We start from the raw sequence: 25,692 nt of genomic DNA, 5'->3' as shown, positions 1-25,692 counted from the left end.
TCAAACAAAAGAATGACATGGAGCCAGATGAGAGAATTTCTTTCTTCCCAGAGGATGGACAAAATCCTGCCCTCTTTCCAAACCACCCATGCCTCTGAAGTACCCCGCATTCACCTGCATCCTGCCATCCCTTGTCGTCTTTCACACATTAAGCTATGAGCTACTCCAAACCACTTAACTTATGGCAGAAAGAAAACTGCTCTTTTTCCTAGTTTGACTTCATTGATGCATTAACTGAAGAAGAAAAATCATGGGACCTATTGCATATCACATATACAAATGGCCTTTCTAGTATTTAATACTCTGAGAGAAGCTAGTTGGCTTAGGACTATAATTCTAGCTACTTAAGAGGTTGTGATCTGAGGATCGAGATTCAAAGTCAGCTGGGGCAGGAAAGTCTGTGAGACTTATCTTCAATTAACCACTAAAAAGCCAGAGTGGAGCTGTGGCTTAAGTGATAGAGTATTAGCCTAGAACAACAATGACAACAGCAAAACCTCAATGACGTTGCTTGTGCCTTGAGTTCAAGCCTAAGGATCCATTCACTGCCTCCACCACACACACACACACCTAAGAAAGAAGATCTTGTGTCCAGGTCCCAGGAGCACCTGCCTTTACTGGACCCCAGGGTGCTAAACACTCTAAAGCCTTACAAATAAAACAGTGAACTTGAAGAGCTAGAAGACCTAAAAGCTCAGGCTTCCTTGCAGTTTTCCTTGCTGTTGGCCTATGCTTAGTTTGATCCTTTATCATGCTTGCCATGGTTTCTGGTTTGACTCCTGATCCCACATGACTCATGGGAGCAAGTGAGCAGCCAGTGAGTGCTTTGCTTAGCAGCTACCCCTAGATTGGCTATGGCTGGTATTGGTTCTCAGAGCCAAGTTCTTGCCCAAGTCTCAGAACAGCCAGGTCCTGGACCTCTAAGAGATGATTAAAGTCATGCTCATGGCAGGGTGCTGCCATCTCTGCCTCTGTCTACTGCATCATGTCAGCCAAATACTCCCTGCTTATCTGTTGCCTAGCAACAAGTGGGACCTGAGGCAACCTTTTCCAACCAGAGTCCAGCAGATCCACGTTAACCAGGGACATGGGACTTCACTAGAACTCTGAGACCACTTTTCTGTGTCTTAGAGTGTTAGCGCTTTTTCTGGAAGAGTGACCTGACTCCTGACCCCATTACCTGGTGGTCAGAAACTCGATGAGCTTGTTTGCCTTCTCATCAGTTTCTGCAGCTGTGTCAGCATCCTCCGCCTCCTGGGTCATCTGCGGGAGGTTCCCACTGCTGCCGCCCAGACTGATGCTGGAGGAGGTGGAACTGGAGCTCAGGCCTGAGTCTGGCACGGGTGATGACTGGTCCTCTCTCAGGAAGTCAAAGCCCCCTGGTGGGAGGAGAAAGTGAAGGGGGGTGTACAGGAAGGGCAGTTAACAGCATGCTGATGGAGGCCTGGAGGTGAACATACAGAAGTCTGATCTTGTTTACATTTGGGGAGGAGCTGGATGCCAGTGGCTCTTGGGTAGCCCTATAATTCTAACTAATCAGGAGGCTGGGATCTGAGAACTGTGGTTCCTTATCAGACAAATCTGAGCGACTCTTATCTCAATTAACTATATACTTGCTGAAACACAGCCTTGTCCTGGGGAGTTTAAGCCAGAACTTGTATTAGCCTTTGAAGTAGCATCTATTGAGAAGAACGTTCTGTGTTTCTCAGAGGCTACAGATGGGTTGTTTACAATTGTGAGGCTTGGCTCAAAATATAGAGCTTAAAAACATATCTGTGGGCTTCACACTGTGGAGTTAATGATGACTTCATATTTGTTTTCTGTTAGAAGGCAAAACAGCACTGAGAGCCTGAGATGGATGGCAGGTCCATCCTTTCCTTTTAAAGGAATGAAGTACCAGGGACACAGGAAATGCAATCTGACCCACTGCCAGCATAATGTATAACATGTATAGGTAAAGATGGCTCATGCCTGTAATCCTAGCTATTCAGGAGGCTGACATCTGAGGATCGCAGTTCAAAGCCAGTCCAGGCACTAAAGTCTGTGAGACCCTTATTGTGAATCACCAGAAAACCAGAAGTGGTGATGTGGCTCAACATGGTAGAGCAGTAGCCTTGAGCTGAAGAGCTCAAGGCCAGCACCCAGGCTCAGAGTTCAGGCTCCATGACTGACAAAACAAAACAAAACAAAACAAAAAACAAACACGAAAAAAAGAAAAAAGGTTGCTCTGAACTCTATGAGAGGGTAAAATGTATCACTTTCCAATATTGTTGTTCTAGTGTTGGCAATAGTGCTCAAGTGGTAGAGTACCATCTGCACAAGCAAGTCCAGCAAGCACAAAGTCCTAGCACCACAAAGAAAAGAAAGAAAATGTCAAACACTGTTGTGCTAAATGACAACCACTGGCCAATCCTTTGGAGGGAAAGTCTTCCTGAGTAGCTCCACCAGTGACTTCCACTGGTGAAAATCTCATGGCCACCTTACATAGCTTGATTTAGCAGGGTAATTTCTCTGGCTCAGCCAATGCTTTCTTCCTCGCCTTTGAAAGGGAAATGTTTTCTAATCAACTCCCATGAAACCTCAACAGTTCCCAACAGACTCCCATTAGATAGTACCTTCTAGATACAGCCAACTATTTGATGAAGTGAAAACTCTCATGGGACCCAGAAGATGGGCAACTTCACAGCGGCCTATTCTTCACTGGGGGAACCAGTCACCATTCTATCGTCTCTTCATCCTTCAGTATTCTAGACAGAAGCTCTTGACCAATGGAATCATATTAATTTCAAGGCACCAATAGGAGCCTTAATGATAGGGACACAGTCATAATTACAATAGTAAAGAAGGTCCATCTAAAAGTATCAATGCCAGGTGCAGGTGGTTCACACATGTAACTCTAGCTACTCAAGAGGCTAAGATCTGAGGATTGAGGTTTGAAGCCAGCTTGGGCAGAAGAGTCTGAGACTCTTATCTCTAATGAACTAGCAAAAAAAGCTGGAAGTGGAGCTATGGCTCAAGTGGTAGAGCACTAGTCTTTAGGAAAAAAACCAAGTGAGAGTATGAGAACCTGAATTTAAGTCTCAGTAACAGCACATAAAAAAATGGATAGATGAATGGTAATGAAGGCAGCTTTTTAACAGGCAAATTCACATCAGGTGAGATAGTGCTATCTCTTGCACTTTTATTCACTGGATCATGTGGAAAGTTGGAGGCAACAAAGTGAAGTTACTTTGGCCTCGGTGGTACCCTCTGTTACCTTCCTCCCTGTGAATTGTTGCCCGTAGGCTGCCTGCCTGCCTGTAACTACTTCTCTGTTACCTGTGTACAGGTATTCTGGCTGGTAGGCTGGCTGGACGGTTAATGTCTTGGCCTCACTCATCTCTCGGGTCTGGAGGAGCACAGAGGCAATGGCATGGAAACTGCTGTTACAAGAAAGGGCGATCAGGAGATGAAGAAGCAATTTTTTGCTGTGTTCAAAGACTTCAGGCCGGTAATGGTCCAAACCTGGAACAAAACAGTGGAATTGTTTAGTATAAACACATGTGGAACTCCTTTAGATTCCAGGAATTGTAAAGATTCCAAAATACTCAGCAGGAACAGTTACAAAGACTGTTTAGGGTTTCTTTGTTATTGTCTAGATTGCCAGCATATGGATGTTGGGATCAGGAAAAAATAAAATACTTTGTTTCTGAAGTAAAAAGTTCCCATGAAATGTTGATGGATGGACCGTTCTTGACTTCTCTGACTTGGAAGCAGCGGAATGGCCATTTGCACTCATCCTTCCTGAGAAGTTTCTCTTCTCTCCTTGGTATTGTTTTTTGTTTATGTTTTTAAATTTTCCAACAAATTTATATTTACAATATAATGTTAAATAAAGGCAAATTCATTCAGGCACACGTTTTGAAGAGCATCATCTGTATATATGAATTTATGTCTCTGTGCTATCTTATTGGTGTGTGTTTGCTAAATAAACTCTGTCTTCTCTGCAAAGACTGTGAAGTTATCCACAGAAATACAGTAAAGTTATTCACTAGCACATGTGGTTGCTTCCTTCCTGTGTGGTCCTTTGCTGTCTCACAGCCCATCAAATGGCTACAGAAGGACAAATGAAGGAAAATGTGGCCACATTATGAAACAGAAAAATCAAGGGAAGAAGGACCATAGAGAATCACGGGAAGAGTTTCCTGGAGGGCCCAGCCCCAAGCAGGATGTAGTATCGTGTGCAAGCACTTCATCTGCACGGAAATAGTGTGCCTTCAAAGGACTTTTTTTTTTTTTTAATGAAAACACTTTGAGGCAAGGCCTCACTCTCTTTACCAGGCTTCGTTTGAAAATTTCTAATTTTCTTTATCCTTCTAATTCATCTTTTGTCTGAGTTCTTCTTCCAATATTTTGTCCTCTATAACTCAGGTAGTTGAAGTTCAGTGCTTGGCCAACCTGTGTTTCATGCTCTGTTTCTCCTTGCACTGATTCAAGACCATCTGACTAGTGATTGCACTGGTTAGATCACTACATGGCTTTACATGGCTCAACAAAGACTCAAACCTCAACTCATGTTGGATGTCTCCACACAAGGAGCATTAAGGATGTGACATTGCATTTGCATTGTGCAAATATGATCATTTAAAACAATGACTGGACAAACAGATGTCTGATAGAGTGGATGTCACCCAAGAACCATGAAAAATGGAAGACTTTCCAGAACGAAAAATATCAATGTCAATCCGGAAGGAATTCACGGTGTATCACCCCTGCAGGGTCTGACGGCATGGAGCCCACCCAGTCTTACCTAAGAAGACAGCATGAAGTAGTAATGGAAGATGAAGAGCCCAATCTTCTCTCACACTGTGATCCACCACCATCTCAGTCATAAAAATCACAGCAACGTTACACCTAGCAGGCAACAGGATGGAATTAATGTAACTTCTGAAGAAGGCAGAAAAATACGAATTGATCACGAAATCATCAAGATTTGTAACTATTAAGGCTTGATGAGGAATTATGGTAGGATTTTTTTTTTTTTTTTGCCATCCTGGGGTTTGAACTCAGGTTCTGGGCGCTGTCCTTAGGCACTTTTTGCTCAAGGCTACCACTCTGTCACTTGAGCCACAGCATCACTTCCAGCTTTTTTCTGAGTATGTGGTATGAAGGAATTGAACCCAGGTCTTCGTGCACGATAGGCAAGCACTCTATCACTAGGCTACACTCCCAGCCTCTATGGTAAGACCTTTATTCCAGAGAAACAGAGTTAACTTACGACAGAGTTCTGAGCCCCATAGGAAGAGAAAACATCTATTTAGCTCATCCCATCACCGTGTGCTAGGTGCAAAATAATAGGAGCTGAAGGATGAGGAGGACTTGAAGATAAGGTCTACTTGAGTATCAGTGCACTGTCTAAAGTGCATTATAGAATGCATACCTTCCTCAAGGCACGCCAAGGGCCACAGGCAGTTTGGCATAAGCAGTAATATTCAACGAGATTTCGCCAATATGCTAGGAGCTGGTGGCTCTTGCCTGGAACCCTAGTGATTCAGGAGGCAAAATTCTGAGCATTGTGATTTTCTGCCAACTCAGGCAGAATTAAGTCTGTGAGATTCTTTCTCTCCAATTAACCAGCAAAAATCTGGAAGTGAAGCTGTGGCTTAACTGGTAGAGCACCAACCTTGAGCAAGAAAACCAAGCAAGAGCATGAGGCCCTGAGTTTAAGCCCCAGTACTGACGGGCTGGCAGGCAGTCAGGAAGGCAGGCAGGCACACACACATACATGCATACACACATACACACATCTGATTTGGTAGGCTCTCTTCTCCTAGGTGGTTGTCTCTCCACACACACGCGCTGCTCACCTGTGCAGTGGTCCCCGTGGAGTGATGGTTTCTGGGAGATAGTCAACCAGCGGTGCCCAGCACCCTCCAGTACATGGCATTGGTAAGGGCTGTGGCTGTTTGGTCTCTGTAATGGTCAATAACCAGCCCGTGTAGGGAGAGATCGGATCATCTGTAGGGCCAGAAAGATGGACATGCTTTATTTCCTGGGGGGAGAAGGGTTGTGTCGTCTCTACTTGGTGTTTTGCAGAAGGAGCTTACAAATGCAGGCCTGTTAAAGTAACTTTCTAAACACCCAATTTGATCTGTATGAATGACATGGTCAAATTAGGTTCGAATTACTCAATTAGATGGTTACTTAATATGCTATTGGAAAATGAATGCATAGTTACTTCTTTGACAGCAAAGAAAAATACAATTTAAATGTTAAAATCAGGTGAAAGGCGAACTCATATGAGTTCCCCTGATGGTGAAAACTTCTTCCTAGAATTAAATGCAGTTCGGTACTTCCAATTTGCTCAGTTACCCTTACATTCTCACATCGGACAACCAAGCCTCAATTGTGATGAAACATAGGAACAGCCGGGTCCCAGTGGCTCACATCTGTAATCCTAGCTACTCAGGAGGCTGAGATGTGAAGATCAGAATTCTAAGTCAGTGTGCAGAAAAAGTTCATGACTTTTTATCTATAGTTAACCAGAAAAAACAGCCGGAAGTGTAGGAATGGCTCACGAAATAGAGCTCTAGGCTTGAGAGAAAAGGCCGAGTATAAAGCCATGAGTTCAAGCCCCAGCACTAGCAATAAATAAATAGAACAAACAAAAACAAAAAGCAAACGAGAACAAAAACTAATGACATTAGGGACAGAGTACTCTGTCAGGAGGCACTGTTCTATACACATTACCCATGAACAGTTCAAAATTGCCTCTGTTTTATTGAGGGGAAATGGAGACTAATTATTATCAGCAAATTCAGAGTACTCTACCTTCACAATAAATCCAGCATCTGGAACTTATCCCCATTCCCATCAGTAAGCCACCCTTCTCTCTCAATAGCTGCTTCCTGTCATCCAGATTCCATCCTTGACCCTGTCCCCACATTTTGTGTTCTAGAACCATCCCTTTAGTTATATCTCTTTCTCTTTTCAAGTCTCTCGAGTGGATCTACTGGAGATTTAAATACTTTTTCAAAGGAACTAGCTATTCTTTGGTAAGACTTGAAAAGGAAGGAGAGAGAGAGAAAAAAAGAGGGTAGAAAATGAAATATTTTTTTTTTTTGCCAGTCCTGTGGCTTGAGCTCAGGGCCTGAGCATTGTCCTTGGGCTTTCTCAAGGCTAGCACTCTACCACTTGAGCCACAGCACCACTTCTGGCTTTTTCTATGTATGTGGGGTGCTGAGGAATCGAACCCTGGTCTTCGTGCATGCTAGGCAAGCACTCTTACCACTAGGCCAAACTCCCAGGCCCTGAAATAATTTTTTAAATGTGCGATTTCTGTGTCTGAGTTTTAGTGATGACCTTTGGATTATGAGAAAGATTATGGTGGTGTAAAATTGGTTTTCTACAATTTCCATTTAGCTGATACCTAGCTTAACTAGGCATGCCTTTAACAGTTATCCATATTAACTTAGGACCTTGGGAAATCATCTAGATATCTAAACATAGAGCTTCCCTATGACCTAGCAATTCCACTCCCTGGCATTTACCCAAACGTCCAGAAACAGGACACACTAAAGCCACTAGCACAATGACGTTCACTGAAGCACTATTTACCATAGCAAAGATATGGAACCAACCCAGATACCCCTCAGTTGATGAGTGGATCAACAAGATGTAGTACTTATACACAATGGAATTCTATGCGGTCATTAGAAAGAATGACGTTGCCCATTTGTAAGGAAGTGGAAAGACTTGGAAAAAATCATATTAAATGACATAAGTCAGACCCAAAGGATCATAGGCTCAATGGTTTCCCTCATTTGTAATAATACATATTACAAATGTACATATCTAGGCCTGTCCTCGCAGAGGATTACAATAGCACAAAACCTATGTAAGTAAGGTCATGTAGGATGAGACTAAATGAAAGAATTCTAGGATATGGAAACAAGAGCTTTATCTTTTGTGATTGTTGTTCTTAATGTACTAAGTTATTTCTCTTCTCTTTTTTTGCTCTTTGGTTAATATCATATTGTTACTGTCTCTGACTTTGTTATCTAAAATAGTTCTTAAGAAAAGTCAACATACTGGCCGGGAGCATAGCCTAGTGGTAGAGTGATCACCTAACATGCATGAAGCCCTAGGTTTGATTCCTCAGTACCACACATACAGAAAAGGCCAGAAGTGGCACTGTGACTCAAATGGCAGAGTGCTAGCTAGCCTTGAACAAAAAGTGTCCAACGACAGTGCCCAGACTTTGAGTTCAAGCCCCATGACTGGCAAAAAAATTTACATACTACTTGTAGAAAGTTATATTATAGATCTGGATCTAATTGACTCTGCTGTCCTCTCTACTCTGGAGAGTTTACATAATGTGTATTTGTAAAATAACAGGCATTTCTGAAGCCACATACACCTCTTTCCTTTTGGATAAACTCAGATTGTGAAGCACTGGGTTGCTGGACCTCGTCTGGCTACTTCTTGATCCTTTCTTTCTCTGGTGATCCCTTCAGAAACCCAGGAATGACGAGATCTGCCCTTGACTCTTACTTAGCTTGCTGGCTCACAGGTGACAGTCTACCACCTGGTCTATGCCTCCAGTACAGCATTTTGTGATTGTGTGTGTGTGTGTGTATGCGTGAGCGCATGTGTGCTAGTACTGGGGCTTAAACTCAGAGCCTCACACTCTCAGTTGACTTTTTTTGCTCATAGCTGCTGCTTTCCCACTAGAGCTACGCTCTAATTCTAGATTTTTTTTTCCCACTAGAGCCATCCTCTACTTCTAGATTTTTTGGTAGTTAACTGTAGATAAGAGCCCTGAAGTTTTGTCTGTCTGGGCTGTTTGGGTTGGCCTCAAACCTCCGTCTTTCAGGTCTTACCTTCCTGAGTAGCTAGAAGTGCCTGACACAAATACTTCTATTACATTATGTTTCTTATATAATGACATGTATCATTTTCTTGTAATTATCTTCTGAAGTTCTTTATTTTCATAAATTGAAGAATTTGAGGTTTTAATGCCTTCTCAGTAACTAGAATTACAGGCGTGAGCCACTGGCACCCAGCTCAAATATTTCTATTTAACTAAAGTAAGGTATGGATTATTATATATTAAACTTTTTCTTACCCTTCCTAAAAAAATAAATGGTGAGGGGCTGGAGGTGGCAGGCTCCAATGGTAGAATACCTGCCCAGCAAGCATAAGGTCTTAAGATCCATCCCTCAAGAAACCTAAAAGACTCCATCTTTAGTTAAACAGTAAAACACTGACCTGGAGGAGGAATGACTCAAGTGGTAGAGCACCAGCCATGAACAAGGCAGACAAGCTAGATAGAATTCAAGGCCCTGATTCAATGGTTTCCCTCATTTGTCATAATTAGTATAAACCTTGGACTCACCTAGCAGAGGTTTACAATAGGGCAAAACCTAGATACGTAAGGCCATATAGGATGAGGCTAAATGGAAGGACGTCCAAGATATATAAACAAGAACCATACAAGGTGTGACCATTTTCTTAATGTACTATGTTATTTCTCATCTTTTTTGTTGTCCCTTGGTTATCTCATTGTTACAGTATCTTACCTTGTTATATGATATATTATATATATACATTTATTTGAGATAGGATAGGGATGGGGGAAAACAAGATGAGGGGAGGAGGTGGGGAAGGGAAATGGGGACAAAAACATGAGAAGGGGCAGCAATGATTGTTAAGTAATGCACCTTCTATCTGGTGAATATAATGTAACCCTTCTATTAATTACAATTAAAAAATGCAATGCAAAAAAAAAAAAAGAATTCAAGGCCCTGAATACACACATACATTTTTTTTTTCTGGGCCTTGAACTCAGTGCCTGAGCATTGTCCTTGTGCTTTTTTTTTTGTAGGTCAGATAATTATTTTTTATTGTATTTAATACAAGGGTGTCATTGGGCTTTCTCAAAACTAGAATTCTACCACTTGAGCCACAGCACCACTTCTGGCTTTTTTCTATGTATGTAGTACTGAGGAATCGAACCCAGGTCTTCTTGCATGCTAGGCAAGCACTCTACCACTAGGCCAAACTCCTGGCCCCATAAAAACTTTTTTAAAAAGGCAACCACAGAGACCTTACACGCTGACATACAAAATGAATTTAACTCAAACTATATTCATACAATCTTGATCAAAATGCTAGAATGAATTCCGCAAAATGGCTTACTGGTCTTATTAGCATACTGAGAGGCGTTCTTGGGTTTTAGAATTTCTGTAACCCATGGCCTACTGTCCACTGCCCTGGTTCTGTATAGTCCATTGTGTAGATTTTACACAAAAATCAATGGAGGGAGTTTGAGGAATGGCTCAAAGTTGAGGGTTGAACTGCAACAATGTTTTCCATTGGGAAAATTTCTTATTCATCTTTCCCCAACTCTGAGTCACCATGAAAGTAGCAAAAGCATAAAATTAACATAAAATATAAGATTAGACAGCAGTTAAATTTTGATCTGCATTTTTTGGTTTGCTTATTTATTTATTGTCAGTACTAGGGTGTGAACTCAAGAACCCTTTTCTCTCTAGGCTCTCTTATGCATAGGTGGTGCTCTACCTCTTGAACCAAGCTTCTGGCCTTCTCTTTTGCTGGAATCTTATGAACTTTTTTTGTCTTGGCTGACTTTGAACTTTGGCCTTGGTCTCCTGAATAATTAGGATTATAGGAATGAACTACTGGTGATTGATGTTTTTTCCTTTTTTTCTGTCTTTTTTAAAAAAATATTTCAGATGCCATGTGCCTTCCAGAGGTGATTTAATAATGTCTTGATGACTTGATTAAATAGCAATCGGACCAAGACTCAAAATAATGCACTTCTCCTCCAAGCACATGTATTCCCTCGGGAACCCGGGAGCCCAATGCGACTTACTTTTGTCCTCGTCATAGGATCCCCCTGAGCTGTTGCTGTACCGGGACTCGAGGCGCGTGTGCGCACGGATGACATTGCTAAACCTTCAAACAGGAGAAACCACAGTCACACAGCAGAACATGGAGGCACTTACTAGTGTTAGCGGGTGAATCGGGGGCAGCTAGTTCAAAGGGTGATGCTTTCTTGAAGGAATATTAGCCCCCAGATTTGCAGAAGTCTTGAAAGGACAGTACTATTAAGGCTAGCATTAATTTAATTGAACTAGAAAATCAGAACATTTGCTTTGGAAAGAAGATATGTATGATGCTGAATAACAGGATTTTCTAATTCACAGCACATGGCACATCGTCAATAAACATCTGCTGAATGAACAAACGATGGAATAGAATTGGAAATATGTATGTGTGCATGTGTGTGCATGTGTGTGTGTATGTGTGCATGCGTGTGTGTGTGCGCGTGTGTGCATGTGTGTACTCTTGCTTTTCACTGAAGGCTGATTCCTTATCACTTGAGCCAGAGCTCTACTTGCATCTGCCTTCTGGTTAATTGGAGATAAGAGAAACATGGACTTTGCTGCCTGGCCTGGCTTTGAACCACAGTTCTCACATCTTACCCTCCTGAGTAGCTAGGATTATAGGCAGGAGCTACCAGTGCCCAGTTCAAAATAACTGATAATGAGAAACAAGTTGAAGTATAAGAACTCCTTCTGAATTATTTCAATTAACATAGTCCACTACATTTTGGGTTAAATGTAATTTATTTTACTCAACTTGATCAGTGTCAACATGCTATTCTCCCAAGACCTGACTGTAGGACAAAAGGGGATAGCTCAGGGGAAGTATAGGATATATGCTTATTTTTATTTCTGTGATAGCAGGCATGGAATCTAGGGCTTCAAATATGGCAGGCAGACACTCTACCATTGAGCCACACTATGCACGGAATATGTGTATTTATTTTATATAGAATAATAAATTTTATATAATTAATCTAATGTATGTAGCCACATCCAAGAACTAAGATAATCAGAAAACTTTCTAGATACCAGTGGCTAATGCCTATAATTCTAGTTATTCAGGAAGGCTAGGATATAAAGGTCATGCTCAAAGCCAACCAGGGAAGGCAATTCTTATAGACTCTTTTTTTCAATCAATCAGAAAGAAAGCCACAGGTGGAGGTGTGGCTCAAGGAATAGAGTTCCAGCATTGAGAACTGGAGGACCTAGGCTTCAGACCCAGTACTAAAACACACACACAGACATAGACAGACAGACAGACAGGCAGGCAGGCAGGCAGACAGACAGACAGACAGACACATACACACACACACACTCATATGCACAAATGTCTAAAAAAAGAAGCTGAAGGGGCTGGCAGTGATTGCCTAGCATGCATGACGACCCGGGTTCGATTCCTCAGCACCCCACATACATAGAAAAAGCCATAAGTGGTGCTGTGGCTCAAGTGGTAGAGTGCTAGCCTTGAGAAAGCCCAAGGACAATGCTCAGGCTCTGAGCTCAAGCCACAGGACTGGCAAAAAAAAAAAAAAGAAGCTGAAATAGACATGTCCTATGTTCCTGTTGGGTGTTCTGTCCAGTGTTTAGCAGGCCAGAACCTTATTGGGAAATGCAGGTGAGGCTGTCCTTGTAAGGATGTGGAGAAAGTAAGGTTTCAGGAAAACGCACTGGACATGTACCTCTACAATGCTACCTCATATCACATGTACCTCACAACATAGCATCAGTAATCTGAAATTAGTGAACTACAATTATAATGGCATGTGTGTGTGTGTGTGTGTGTCTGTGTATGTGTGTGTATGTGTGTGTATGTGTGTATATGTGGGTGTATGCTGAGACAGGGACTTAAACACTGTACCTGGGTTCTCTTCCTTCCCTTTTTCACTGAAGGCTAGTGCACTACAAATTTAGATGAACCTCCTCTACTTTTGGCTGCTTGGTGGTTAATGAGAGTCCCAAGGACTTTCCTGTTCATGTTGGCTTCTCAGATCTCAGCCTCCTGAGTAGCTAGGATCCCATATGTGAGCCACTGGCATAGATAGGCTGGCTTTGGTTTTGTTCACTTCCTGGATAGTCACAAGAGCTTACTTTTCTGCTCCAGACAATGCTGTTTCTCTCTCCAGTGAGTTCAAATATTCCTCGGGGTCATATCATTTGGGGCTATGACTTGTGAATCCATAGAAGACTTGGGTCATCTGCTTCGTTTCACAGACATCAAACTGCATAGCAGTTTAACTCTGAGATGAGAAAAGCAATAAACCTATTGCCTTCTGGAGACATTCCTACATCATATTTGCACTATAAATGGAATGTGATAAATAGGACATGCTGAGCCCAGACATCATCCAGAAAGGGAGAAAAGCAAAATGATGACAGAACTGCACCTCTGGAGTTCTCCGCCAGAGGGCACTCCTGGGACTGAACTGGGACGCATGGTGTGACGGAGGGCTGGGGTGGGAGCTCCAGAGCAGATGGCAATTCTTCCCTTTCCCTTTTGGGATCCCCGTATGGGGACTTACGTGGAGTGTATGAGGTGGAGGTGGAGGTGGAGGAGAGGGCCAAGCCCCTTGCAAAATCTTCTCTTTGCTTTAAGGACATAAATCCCAGCGCTGTCAAGTATACACTTAGCAAAGAAAAAAGACCTTGGCGGGGCATGGTGGCTCATGCCTATAATCCTAGTTTCTCAGGAGGCTGAGAACTGAGAATCGCGGTTCAAAGCCAGTCTGGGCACTAAAGGCAGTAAGACTCTTATTCCCAAATAACCACCAGAAAATCGGAAGTGGTGCTGTGGTTCAAGGGGTAGTGCAGTAGCTTTGAGCTGAAGAGCTCAGGGACAGCTCCCAGGCCCAGAGTTCAAGTAGCTGAGATCTAAGGATTCCAGTTCAAATCCAATCTAAGCAGAAAAGTTTAGGAGACTTTTATCCCTAATTCATCAGCAAAGAGCTGGAAGTGGAGGTGTGGTTCAAATGGTAGAATACTTGTCTTTTTGATGGTGAATTAGTGATAGGAGTTTCATGGACTACACTGCCTGGGCTGGCTTTAGAACCTCAATCTTCAGACCTCAGCCTCCAGAGTAGCTAGAATTACGGGCACGAATCTTGAAGATCACCTTTTTTCTTTTTTTGTTTTTCCTTTTCTTCCTCATGGTTTGTGCTCCTGACGCTTAAGGAAAGGATGATTCTGATTCTCTTTACTCATGAGTAGTTCATCAGCAGTGAGAAATATTGTGGTTAGAATGTAGTGTAAAGGGAACAAATATTTGTTTTTAGTAGACATGTCAAAGCAAAAGTAAGATAAGACTGGTGATCACCTGGTTTGAATACTGTGGTTTCATTCCCCGAAGAGTTTTATGCTGACCCTATTATGAGGTGGAAACGATCTCACAATGGGGTTCAGAGCACTACCCTTAGATTAGGCAATGTGATTAGGTGGAGCTCACATCACTGACTTTTTTTTTTTAATCACCTGGAGCTTGAATTCTGGGTCTGGGCGTTATTTTTTGAGCTCTTCAGCTCAAGGCTACCACCCTACCCCTTGAGCTACAGCACCACCTCCAATTTTCTAGTGGTTAATTGGAGATAAGAGTCTCAAGGACGTTAGTGCCCAGGCGAGCTTTGAACCACGATCTTCAGATCTCAGTCTCTTTAGTAGCTAGGATTACAGGTGTGAGCCACCACACCCAGCTTAACATCATTGACTTTTTGGTGGCTTTATAAGGAAGGCAGAGACCAGACAAATACAGACAGAAACACAGTGTCCTGCCATGATGTATGCAGCCATGGAAGCCCTCAGAGGAGGAGAGTTAAATAACACTTTCTTTATAAACTAGTTGCCTCAGATATTTTATTCCCATGACAAAAAGCTGACTAATCCAATGTTTCACAGATCCTAGCTCAAGACAATTACTCTGAGAAATCATCTAGTAGTCCAATTTAAAGTTTTCACATGTCAATTTCTCTCTAATTGAAAATGGACTGTGCCACTAGCAGAAACATGAGTAACATGTGTGTGTGCGTAATTATATTTTTTTCATGTTAATTCTGGGAGTTGGACTCAGAGGCTCACTCTCTTGCTTGGCTTTGACAGTTCAAGGCTGGTGTTCTATAACTTCAGCCACTATTCACTTGTGTGTTTTTGCTGTTAAACAGAGATATGAGTCTCTTGGCTCTGTCTTTTCAGGCTGGCCTTGATTAGAATCCATAGCCTCCTGAGTAACAAGTATAAGACGTGGGGAAGTCTGCCTACATTGCTAAGAATCAAGAAGGATTTGGGTGTGTGGGAGAAATTAAGGAAATAGCACAAACATGTATCTAATCCTTGTTTGCGGAAACTAACTGCCCACCCCGAAAGTCATCCTGCGTAGTGAATGTGTGCACCCACCTTTCGTCAGATTCTTTCAGGATCTTGCTCTCCTCGGCGTCAGGGAAACTGTCCTGGCCAGCGACCACTGTGTTGCTGCTGGAGGTTGTCCCTGCATAGGGGATTACAGGAAAATGCACGGGAGGGGGCAAGCTCAAGTCTCAAGCTATGTTAGGAAAGAATTTCCTGTCAAATCCAGTCCGAGAGTCTTCCCATCTTTTGTACAATCGCAAACATTCTAAACAACCTTCTAAGACTACAGCACTGAATCAGGAGAATTCTAGTCATCTTCTATGCCAAGACTGAATTCCTTAACTTCCTTGTAAAAAGTGAGGCTGCAACATTCTTCAAAGCTTCCTTTCTCTCTCTCTCTCTCTCTCTCTCTCTCTCTCTCTCTCTCTCTCTCTCTCTCTCTCTCTCTCTCTCTTTCTCTCTCTCAATAAAGGCTTTGAATTCTTATTAGCCTTGTTCTGCTCAAGGCTGACATTCTACCACTTGAACCACATTTCCACTTCTGACTTTTTGCTAGTTCACTGGACATAAGAGCCTCATTGACTTTTTTGCCCTGGGCTGGCTTCTGATCAGGATTCTCAGCTAGTGCAGTGGCTCACGCCTGTAATCCTAGCTACTCAGGAGGCTGAGATCTGAGGATCATGGTTCAAAGCCAGCCTGGGCACTAAAGTCTGTGAGACGCTTATGTCCAATCAAAGCAGAAGTGGCACTGTGGCTCAGGGGGTAGGGTGCTGGCCTTGAGCTGAAGAGCTTAATGCCCAGGCCCAGAGTTCAAGCCCCATGACCAACAAAAAACAAACAAAAATTGGATCCTTGTTTCAGCTTCCTGAGCAGCTAGGATGATAGGCCTGAACCACCATGGAAAGCTCTAACGTAATCATCTTATTTATAGTGGCCAGTCTTGCTGTTGGGTTTACTGTATCACTTTCCTTTCTTTCTCTCTCCTCCCCTCTTCCCACTTGTCTTTTACTTTCCTCTATTTCTCTCCCTTGTCTCTCTTCCTCCCTCTCCACATCTCTCTCCTCCTCCTTCCCTCATCTCTTTTTAGCCTTCCTTCTCACCCCAGTGCTTCACTCTCCTTCCCCTTTTCTATTCTTTGATCTCTTCCCTCTCTTCCTCTCCCTCTCCTTTCTTTTCCTCCCCTCCATTCTTCTTTCCTCTCTTCCTCCATTCCCTGCCCTCCATTCTTCTTTCCTCTCTTCTCCCCTTCCATCCTCTTCTCTTTCCTTCACTTCCCTGTAGCTCTCCTTCCTTCCCTTCTAGAGTAAAAGACATCCAGGGCACAGGAGCTACCATTTCTGGCTTTCTTTGTTTCTTGGTTCGTTCACTGATTCTTAGTCACATTTACAAATTCATTCCATTAACCTAATAATGTCGAGGCATTTGAGGCAGCATCTCTTTGAGTCATCTTTAAAGTGCATGGATCCACAGTGATAAGAAAACAGTAAGAGACATATGGTTTTCCGAGTTCTACTTACAGGGGGATTCAGGGACCCCTGTAAGTCTTCCTCCCCCGCTCCCCATCTGTACCTGAAGCTGCAGCAGAGGTCTTGCTGCTGGCGGTAAAGCGGTAGAAGGGTGGGTTGTCGCAGTGCTGGACAATGGGGTTCACAGGCTCTGTCTGCTGCAGCTCAAACAGAAGCTCTTCCATGGTCTGAATGGTGTTGTTGCGGCACAAGTATATTGCCACCTTTTTAATCTGGGAAGAAACAAACAAGGGTTTTCTCCAGATCCTTGTCCAGCTGGGCTGGAAGCCCAGACTTCAAAAAAGGTGTCATCTTCCCAGGTCGTCATCTTCCCAGGTCGTCATCTTGAGAGCTGATCTGTGTATTTTCCCAGGGTGACCTGGTGTTTATGTCATGTCCGGCCATTTTTTCTAATGGTTTAATTTAAGAAAGTTACCCTTGAGGCACATTTATTCCAAGGAACCCAAAAGCTTGTCATCAAAGAACTGGTTTTAGCTGGTGGGCACAGGGGCTCATGCCTTTAATTCCAGCACTCAGAGACTGAGGTAGGAGGATTGTAAGGTTGGAGTCAACCTGGGCTACAGAGCCAGATAATGTCCCAAAGCACAATCATAATGGAGGGACAGAGCGTGAACAAATGCAGCAATGCTACTCACTGAACACTACGATGAAAATAAGATTGACTCTTTCCCTCCCACTTACCGGTGAGAGGGAAAAAGTGGGAGACAGCTAGAGAAGAAAGAAACGTACTCATTACCCGACGTACATAACTGTAACCCCTCTGTATACCACTTTTACAATCACAAGTGAAAAATTAAACAACAACAAAGAAAGAATTTTTCTGACAAGAACCCTGGGATAAACTTTGCTAGCTACTTTCTGTTTTCTTTTTTTTTTTAAATTTTATTGTTAGGGTAATATCTAGAGGGGTTACAGTTACATTCACCAGGTAAGTGGTTGCATTACTTCTCAAACATTGATATCTCTTCTCTTGTTTTTTTCTCTCCTCCCACACCCTCCCAATCATTTTGTTTCCCCCTTCCCCTTCCTATTTCAAATAAACAAACGTATATACAATACACCAGGTAACAAAAATATGGAACGCTTCACAAATTTGTGTGTCATCCTTGCTCTGGGGCCATGCTAATCTCAGTATCCTTTCAATTTTAATATATGTGCTGCTAAAGCAACCATGCTACTTTTGTTTAAAAAGGAACCTATTCCCTTTCTTTTTTCTGCTCCATTAGAAATGAAAAAAAAAATTGTGCCTGTTGTAGAGCTTAGACTCAAGGCCAGGTTCTGTCTCATGTTTTCACTGAAGGCTGGTGCTCTACCACTTGAGCCATAGCTCTACTTGCAGCTTTTCTGGTGGTTCACTGGAATTAAAGAGTCTCAGAGCTTTCTTGCCAGGGTGTCTGAATCATGATCCTCACATCTCAGCTTCATGAGTAGCTAGAATTATAGGCATGAGCTACTGGCATCCAGTTTGTTTTCAAAATTCAAAAACTCAAAACTAATTGCACTGATGGTCTTCATGGTCTAACATGAGATGTGTGCTGTAGTAGATCTTATGTGGCTCCAAGAACCCACAAAAACACTCACACAGAAATATAAAGTAGTTTTGTACCTTAAAAATGTTGTTATGTTATGCTGATGTTATACCTTTAAATATACATCTCTGCTTAGCTCATATATATATGTATGTATATGTACATATACATATACATACATACATATATATATATATATATATATATATTTTGTGCTGGCCCTGGGGCTTGAATTCAGAGCTTGGGCACTGTCCCTTAGTTTCTTTTTTTGTTTTTACTTTGGCAAGCCTGGGGCTTGAACTCAGGGCCTAGGCACTGTCCCTGAGCTTCTTTTGCTCAAGGCTAGAACTCTTATCAGTTGAACCACAGTGCTACTTCTGAATTTTTCTGTTTATGTGAAGAATTGACGCTAGGACTTTATGCATGCTAGGTAAGCACTTTACCACTAAGCCACATTCCCAGCCCGGTCCCTTAGCTTTTGTGTTCAAGGCTAGCACTACTACCACTTTTGGGATGGATTCTCTGTATTTTTGTTGTTGCTTGTTGTTCTATTTAAAAAAATATCAACATGTGAACCAGACACTTGGGGGCTGGTATAGAGGTTTGAATTCAATTTGTTTTCTTGGCTGGCATTTTTTTCACTTTAACATCCACATGTGTAACCTGGCTTTTCTGCTGGTTAACTGGTGATAGTCTTGTAGACTTTCCTGCCTGGGCTGTCTCTAAGTGTTATCCTCCAGATCTCAGCTTCCTGAGCAGCCACCACCAACATGCAGCTCAGAAACATTTTTTTATTAGGAATAATGTGACATTTTCCTTGGTGTCTGTCACATATTGTCACTCACGTTTACTCACCTGCCTTAGTAGTTCCTATACTCCATAGTATACTACGAGGAGATAAAAACAGTTACGAGTATATGTAATCTGTTTTGCAGACAGAGGGAACTTTTTGTTCTTATTTTCTGTATGTAAGGATGTATGTATGTATGTGATGGTCCTGGCGTTTAAACTTAGGATCTGGTTCATTGGAGATAAAAGTCTCACGGACTTTCCTGCCCAGACTGGTTTTGAACCATAACCCTCCGATCTCAGGCTCCTCAGTAGCAAGGACTACACATGTGCTCCCTCTACATCTGGCCAGATGGGGACTTTTATGAAGGACGGGGTTGGCTAGCCTCTTAGCAGGCCTGGGGACATGGCCACCTCTATGTCGGTAAGAGCCTGGAGAACACTGACTTGCGAAGGAGCCAGCACCGCCGAGCTCCTGCCAGCCCGCCACACTCACGTAGGGCAGGAGGACGGTGTCGCTGCTAACCCCGCACAGGCTGATCAGGAACTGCAGGGTGATCCTCAGGTTGTTGCTCCATTTCTCATTGTTGGCTAATGCATTCCAAGCATTTTCCATTTCTGGCCCGGGAACTTCATCTCCATACTAAAACAAACGCAGAAATTAAACAGGGTTTCCATGACATGCGTGAAGAGGACAATGATGCAAACACTGTCTGAGGGGGGGCAGCACTGGGGCTCGTGGCCATCTTCAGATTATAAGAAGGAGATAACCAGGTGATTTATTAGAAAGGTACCCTTTTGGGGGTGGAAATTTGGCCTAGTGGTAGACTGCTTGCCTAGAATTCACGAAGTCCTGGGTTCGATTCCTAAAAAGTCAGAAGTGAAGCTGTGGCTCAAGTGGTAGAGCTCTAGCTCAAGGACAGTGCTCAGGCACTGGGTTCAAGCCCCAGGACTGGCAAAACACCCAAAAAACAAAAGGTGCCCTTTTGTTGGTCAAGAGGGGGATAGCAATATATCATGCACATAAATACCCATACATATTTTTTAAAAGTTAGCCTTATTGCTTCTATTTTTTCCAGTTGTGGTAAAGTAGATATCACATCAAATTTTCCACCATCACATTATTTTACCACCCCTGTGGTGTTGGGGATTGAAGCAAGGCTGGGGATTGAACCCAGGGCTTTGTGCATACTAGTTAAAAGTGCTCAACCATAGAATGTCATTTCCAGCTCTCACCATAACAGTGTGTGTGTGTGTGTGTGTGCGCGCGCGTGCGCATGCATGTGTATATGACTAAGGTTTGAATCAGGGCTTCCCATTTGCTTAATAGGCTGTCTACAATTTAAGCCACACCTCACCTCTAACCCTCATCACAACCTCCCCCTCCTTTTTTTTGTCCATTGTGGGGCTTGAACTCTGGGCCTAGGCACTGTCCCTGAGCTCTTCAGCTCAAGGCTACTGCCCTACCTCTTGAGCCACAGCACCACTTCTGGTTTTCTAGTGGTTAATTGGAGATAAGAGTCTCCCGGACTTTAGGACTTTAGTTCAAAGCCCGGGCTGGCTTTGAGCTGCGATCCACAGATCTCAGTCTCCTGAGTAGCTAGGATTATAGGTGTGAGCCACTGCATCCAGCTATCACAACCCTTTTGAAGTTACGAGTTAGTAATAAGTAATAGTAGAGTGGGCCACTGGTGGCTCACACCTGTAATCTAAGCTCTTCCGGAGTTTGAGATGAGAATTGCAGTTAGAAAGCCAGCCCAGAAACTAAAGTCCGTAGAACTCTTATTTCCAATAAAGCAACAAAATACCAGAAGTGGAGCTGTGGCTTGAGTGGTAGCTGTGAATGAGAAAGCTGAGACAGGCTGCAAGTTCAAGTTCTAGTACCAACACGTGTGGCCACACACATGTGTGCACACACAAATCCCCACATACAAAGCTGTAGTACTATTAAGTATATGCACCCTGCTGTGCAGCCATCCATGCCCTCTATGCCTGTCAGTGTGATTAGGCGATAAACGTCCCTGTCCCTGGGTTTGCCACATGGGTTTGGTCCACCCAGTGGTTTTGTGCTGATGGAGCAGGGTTCGTCATAGTCACCTTGGCTGTCATGTACATGAGGTTGTTCAGGACCAGTGACGTGGCTTCCGGAGAGCCCCAGCCACTGCCCTTCAGCCCGTGAGAGGCTGCCACTTCCCCTTCGCGGTCCTTCACTTCATCCTCCGGGCTGCTGGGGCTGGAGCCGGGCAGGAGCAGCCTGCTGTCCACCAGCTCGATGTTGTGCAGCCAGGGCAGCAGGTAGGTGAGCATGATCTGACGTCCATTTGGATGTGTGGTGGGGAATCGCTGGCTCACCTCTAAAGAGAATGGCAGCGGCACAGAGCCATACACTGTTAATCCAGCAAAGGCGAATAGCAAGCCGGGCACTGGCGGCTTAAGCCTGTAATCCTAGAACTCAGAAGGCTGAGCTGGGAGCCTGGTTGTGTGAAGCCAGCTTAGTCAGAAAAGCTCATGAAGTTCTTCTTTCCAGTTAAATACCAAAAAAAAAAGTCAGAAGTGGAGCTGTGGCTCAAATGGTAGAGCACTCGCCTTCAGTGAAGAAAGCTCCTGGACAGTGCTCTGAGCCTTTCATGGGAGAGACTCCTCCTATTCAAGTCTGATTTTGGGGACCCACACATAGTAGTGAGCACACAGTGGTACCCTAATCTTGACTGAAAAGATTGTTTTCCAAGATAATTAGTTTTCTTTTTTCTTGGGCATGGGGCTTGAACTCAGGACCTTGGTGCTCCCTTTGAGCTCTTCTGCTCAAGGCTGTGCTCTCTCACTTTGAGCCACAGTATCACTTCCGGTTTTCTGGTGGTTAACTAGAGATGAGTCTCATGGACTTTCCTGTCTGGGCTGGCTTTGAACCTTGATCCTCAGATAGCCTCCTGAGTATCTAGGATTCTACATGTGAGCCACCAGAGGGTCTAGCTTTTAGTTTACTCTTATAGAAAGACTCTCAAGTCTCTCTCTATTGTTTTGGATACTATGAAAGCATGGGACTAATTCTGCCTCAGGTGTATGTAGGAGCCACCCATTAGAGGCAGATTTTCAGTAAGATCTTCAGGAAGGCTAGAGTCAGGAGGAAGGGAAGGGCAGTCAGTCCCTGCGAGAATCAAGGATTACAAGGGGGCCTGGTCAGATGAGGGTTTGTGGATGAAAAGGTTAAGAAGGGAAGGATTTCAAAAATAAATCCAGAAGTGTTGATCATATAGCACTGGCTTTGGAGAAAGACAGAACTACATTTAATTTGGTTAAATTACTTTCTATTTTGTCTTGAATAAATTATTTACCCTCTCCAAAGCATCAGTTCCTCATCTGTAAACCAGGGATGATACTGGTGTTGGTAGGGGTGATACAGTGTGTTGTTGGTTATGGTGGTGATGGTGGTAGTTCTGATGGTAAGGGTGATGGTGATAACGGCAGAAGTATGGTGGTGATGGTGGCAGTGGGTGAGGTAATTCTGCGCTAAAGCTAGGTCAACTCCTTGGTTCATGAACTCATCGTTGCCCTCAATCCCTGTGAGGTGGTTCTCACTATTGCAGATGAGGGAACAGAATTTAGAGGCTCTGGTCCCTGCTCAAGATCACACAGCCAGTGAAATGCAGGGTGAGAGGGTCCAGGGTCCGTATGTAACCCTTAAACTACATGGGTGTTGAAAAGAGTCAATGAGAAATACCGCACACCTAAAGGACTTAGCGTCAATGGAGAGACACTGGATGATGTTGGGTTAGCATACTGGCTGAACTGCGGTGTAGAGGATAGGCTGAGTCAGGGGTACAGAGATGGAGGGTAAGAGACTATAGTCTGCCATTCAGTGAGGGGACATGTGTGCATGAGTGAGAATTTAATAACAAATGTTATTCAAGATGATTGCTTTCAAAGATGGACCAAAAATTCCACTATACACAACATATAAGCTGTGAAACACTCACCACCATCCTTACCAAACAATGCCCTGCTAGTGTATAAGCTAGTGTAGACTGGTTTCTAAGTTATAGTACCATATTTAATCCCCTTGAGAAATTAAAATTTAAATATCCAACATATATTTATAATGTACATTTGTATGAATCTAACCATCTTTGTATTTGTTGGATGTGTATACCTAGAGTGACACAATAAAATTTTTAATTGGCATTTAAAATACATTCTAGAATTGACCTACGTTTGTAACCAGATTGAGGCCACATCAATTGTGATATACCAATTTAGCGAATTATGTTGGAATTTAAAAAGGAAAACTACTTAGAGCGGAAGAGACAATCACATATGTCACAGTTGATGACAGCATTGTACCTGAGAAGAGAGGCAGCGTGAGCTCAGGGAACATGGTGGCCAGCTCACAGGACAGGAGTGCCAGGGACACGCTGTAGAGAGGGGGCAGCGGGCCATGCGTGCCGTAGAGAATACTGCCAGGCCGTTGCTCAGCAACTTTCTTTGAGTACACAAAAAGCTTTGCCTCAAGGATCTATAGACAGGTAGGAAACAGCATGAAAAAACCCCAAAACAATAACTGGGTAGGGTGTCAACGGGAGAGGGGTAGACAAATGAAGAAGGGAAGTGAGAAGAATAAAGTCAAGAATTCAATGTACAGCCTACAACATTAGGAGAAGCGAGGGAAGGGTTGGGATAGGAGAGGGTGAGTACATGGAAAGGGGTGACACTGGTAAGGATGCACTGCAGTCATAAACTGCTTTGTTAAGTGCTCCTGTCCATAGCTAAACTTAAATAAAAAATTACAAGGATTAAAATAAAAAACCCATTAGCTTATTATGTCAAGACCATTCATTTCTATTTGATTATTTTTCATGGGTGCCAGTACTTGGGCTTGAACTCAGGGCCTCCGACTTTCCCTTGGTTTTCTTGTTCAAAGCTGGTGCTCTACCATTAAGCCGCATCTCCACTTCTAGCTCTTTGATGGTTAATTAGAGATAAGAGTCTCACAGCCTGGCTTCAAACCACAATCCTCAGACTTCTTACCTCCTGAGCAGCTAGGATTGTAGATGGAAACTGTAATAATGGCAGGCTCAAAGCATTTATAAATAATAAAAGTCAGTAGTAAGAGGACTATTGGTTATGTTAATACAGAATTCAAAAAAAGAATTAATTACTGCACTTACAAAACAGTTTAGATTTCTTTTCTCACTCTTCCTACATATGCACCTATGATATGCAAAAACAAACGAATGGATTTGGCACCCAGGATGGAAAATATCCATGCCCATATGTAATACATGCCTGCATGAGCTGCATGGAGATTTCATAAATTTCTCTGTTGGTGTCAGAGGCCTTGAAGAGAACAAGGTTTAACAGTGTCACTATGTCAAAGGGATAGTTCCTGAAAGAAAAAGAAAAGAAAAAAATCAGCATATTTTAGAAGACGGTGTGGTAGTAATCTTGATATTTACTTCTCAAAATTCTTGATGTCATAATGACACTGGCCACTTGCTAATAACATTCTTATGCCTTTTGGCCATTTTTCACTCTTTCTCTCTTCATAAAGAGATGGACAAAAAATAACGCTTTTTGTTTGAAGTAGAAATACTATAGTACCATAATAAAAGAACACAAAAATGAAAAAACATTATAATGCAAATAGATTTTTATGCAAATGAAACACAAATAAGACAGAAAAGAAAATGTATGCTGCATTTCTCAGTAACTCATAGAATTGATGATTTCATTGGATTTATTTAAATTCATTCATTCATTCATTCATGTAATACCAATACTAGAGTATAAACTCAGGGCTACACACTCTAGCCTGACTTATTTCATTCAAGGATGGTGCTCTGTCACTTGAGCCAAACCTCTATTTCTGGCTTTTTGGGGGAAGAAGGGAAGCTGGCTCACTGGAAATAAAGTGTCTCATGGACTTTTATGCCCCAACTGGCTTCAAATTATAATTCTCAATCTCAGCCTCCGGAATAGCTGGGATGGGTTCATCTACATTTATTAAATATGAAAGTCATTAGGAACCATGCGTGAAATAGAAGTATCTGAATTAGTAGGACTGGCTTCCGGTGTGGCTAAGGGAGACAAAGGAGCATGAGTCAATGTTCTAGAAGGAGCCAAAGCAGGTAACAAGAATCCCGTCAGATATGGGCTTGGGAAGGCTTTTCTTAGAAGGAAATAGGGAAATCAAGTTTTGAAGAACTACAAGACTCTGGTGGCTGTAGAACAGGAGGATTCCAGACAGAAAAACATTTTGCAGGATCATAAGAACAAAGCAGTAAGACAGCTTCTGTAAAAGTCACCAGAGCTTGGCTCAACTTTTCCTTTTTTTTTGTTCCAGTCCTGGGCTTGAGCTCAGGGTCTGAACACTGTCCTTGGGCTTTCCTCAAGGCTTGAGCTCTACCACTTGAGCCTCAACACCACTTCTGGCTTTTTTTTCTATGTATGTGTACCGAGGAATTGAACCTGGGTCTTTGTACATGCTAGGCAAGCACTTTACCACTAGGCCAAACTCCTGGCCCCGCGTTTTTTTTATATGACTTGAATATTCATGTTTGGAGGCTAGTGATATGTGCATGAATTCTTCTTCTAAAAGATTCAAACAAGACCCAGGACTGAGGGAAGCAC

The 25,692-nt window shown here is 42.9% G+C and overlaps 1 protein-coding gene and 1 pseudogene across 6 annotated transcripts in view; both read right to left on the bottom strand.

Moving 5' to 3' along the window:
- Window positions 1-25,692, bottom strand: part of Fry (FRY microtubule binding protein) — a 444,403-nt gene that overhangs the window by 81,645 nt on the left and 337,066 nt on the right. For all 6 annotated transcript variants that reach the window (XM_090342230.1, XM_090342231.1, XM_090342232.1 and 3 more), the window contains 11 exons: window positions 24,349-24,448; window positions 23,407-23,578; window positions 21,166-21,422; window positions 19,565-19,711; window positions 16,794-16,962; window positions 15,273-15,363; window positions 10,877-10,959; window positions 5,847-5,997; window positions 4,790-4,893; window positions 3,319-3,504; window positions 1,181-1,379 (listed from right to left, as the gene is read on the bottom strand). In XM_090342230.1, the coding sequence (XP_090198356.1) occupies window positions 1,181-1,379; window positions 3,319-3,504; window positions 4,790-4,893; window positions 5,847-5,997; window positions 10,877-10,959; window positions 15,273-15,363; window positions 16,794-16,962; window positions 19,565-19,711; window positions 21,166-21,422; window positions 23,407-23,578; window positions 24,349-24,448 (1,659 nt within the window). The remainder of the gene's footprint in view (window positions 1-1,180; window positions 1,380-3,318; window positions 3,505-4,789; window positions 4,894-5,846; window positions 5,998-10,876; window positions 10,960-15,272; window positions 15,364-16,793; window positions 16,963-19,564; window positions 19,712-21,165; window positions 21,423-23,406; window positions 23,579-24,348; window positions 24,449-25,692) is intronic.
- On the bottom strand, window positions 17,820-17,919 carry LOC150057044 (U6 spliceosomal RNA; annotated as a pseudogene).

The sequence above is a fragment of the Megascapheus bottae genome, chromosome 11 (genome assembly GCF_031878675.1).
Source record: "Megascapheus bottae isolate mThoBot1 chromosome 11, mThoBot2.hap1, whole genome shotgun sequence".
In the NCBI taxonomy this organism is placed as follows: domain Eukaryota; kingdom Metazoa; phylum Chordata; class Mammalia; order Rodentia; family Geomyidae; genus Megascapheus; species Megascapheus bottae.
This window is presented reverse-complemented; position numbering and strand designations above follow the sequence as displayed.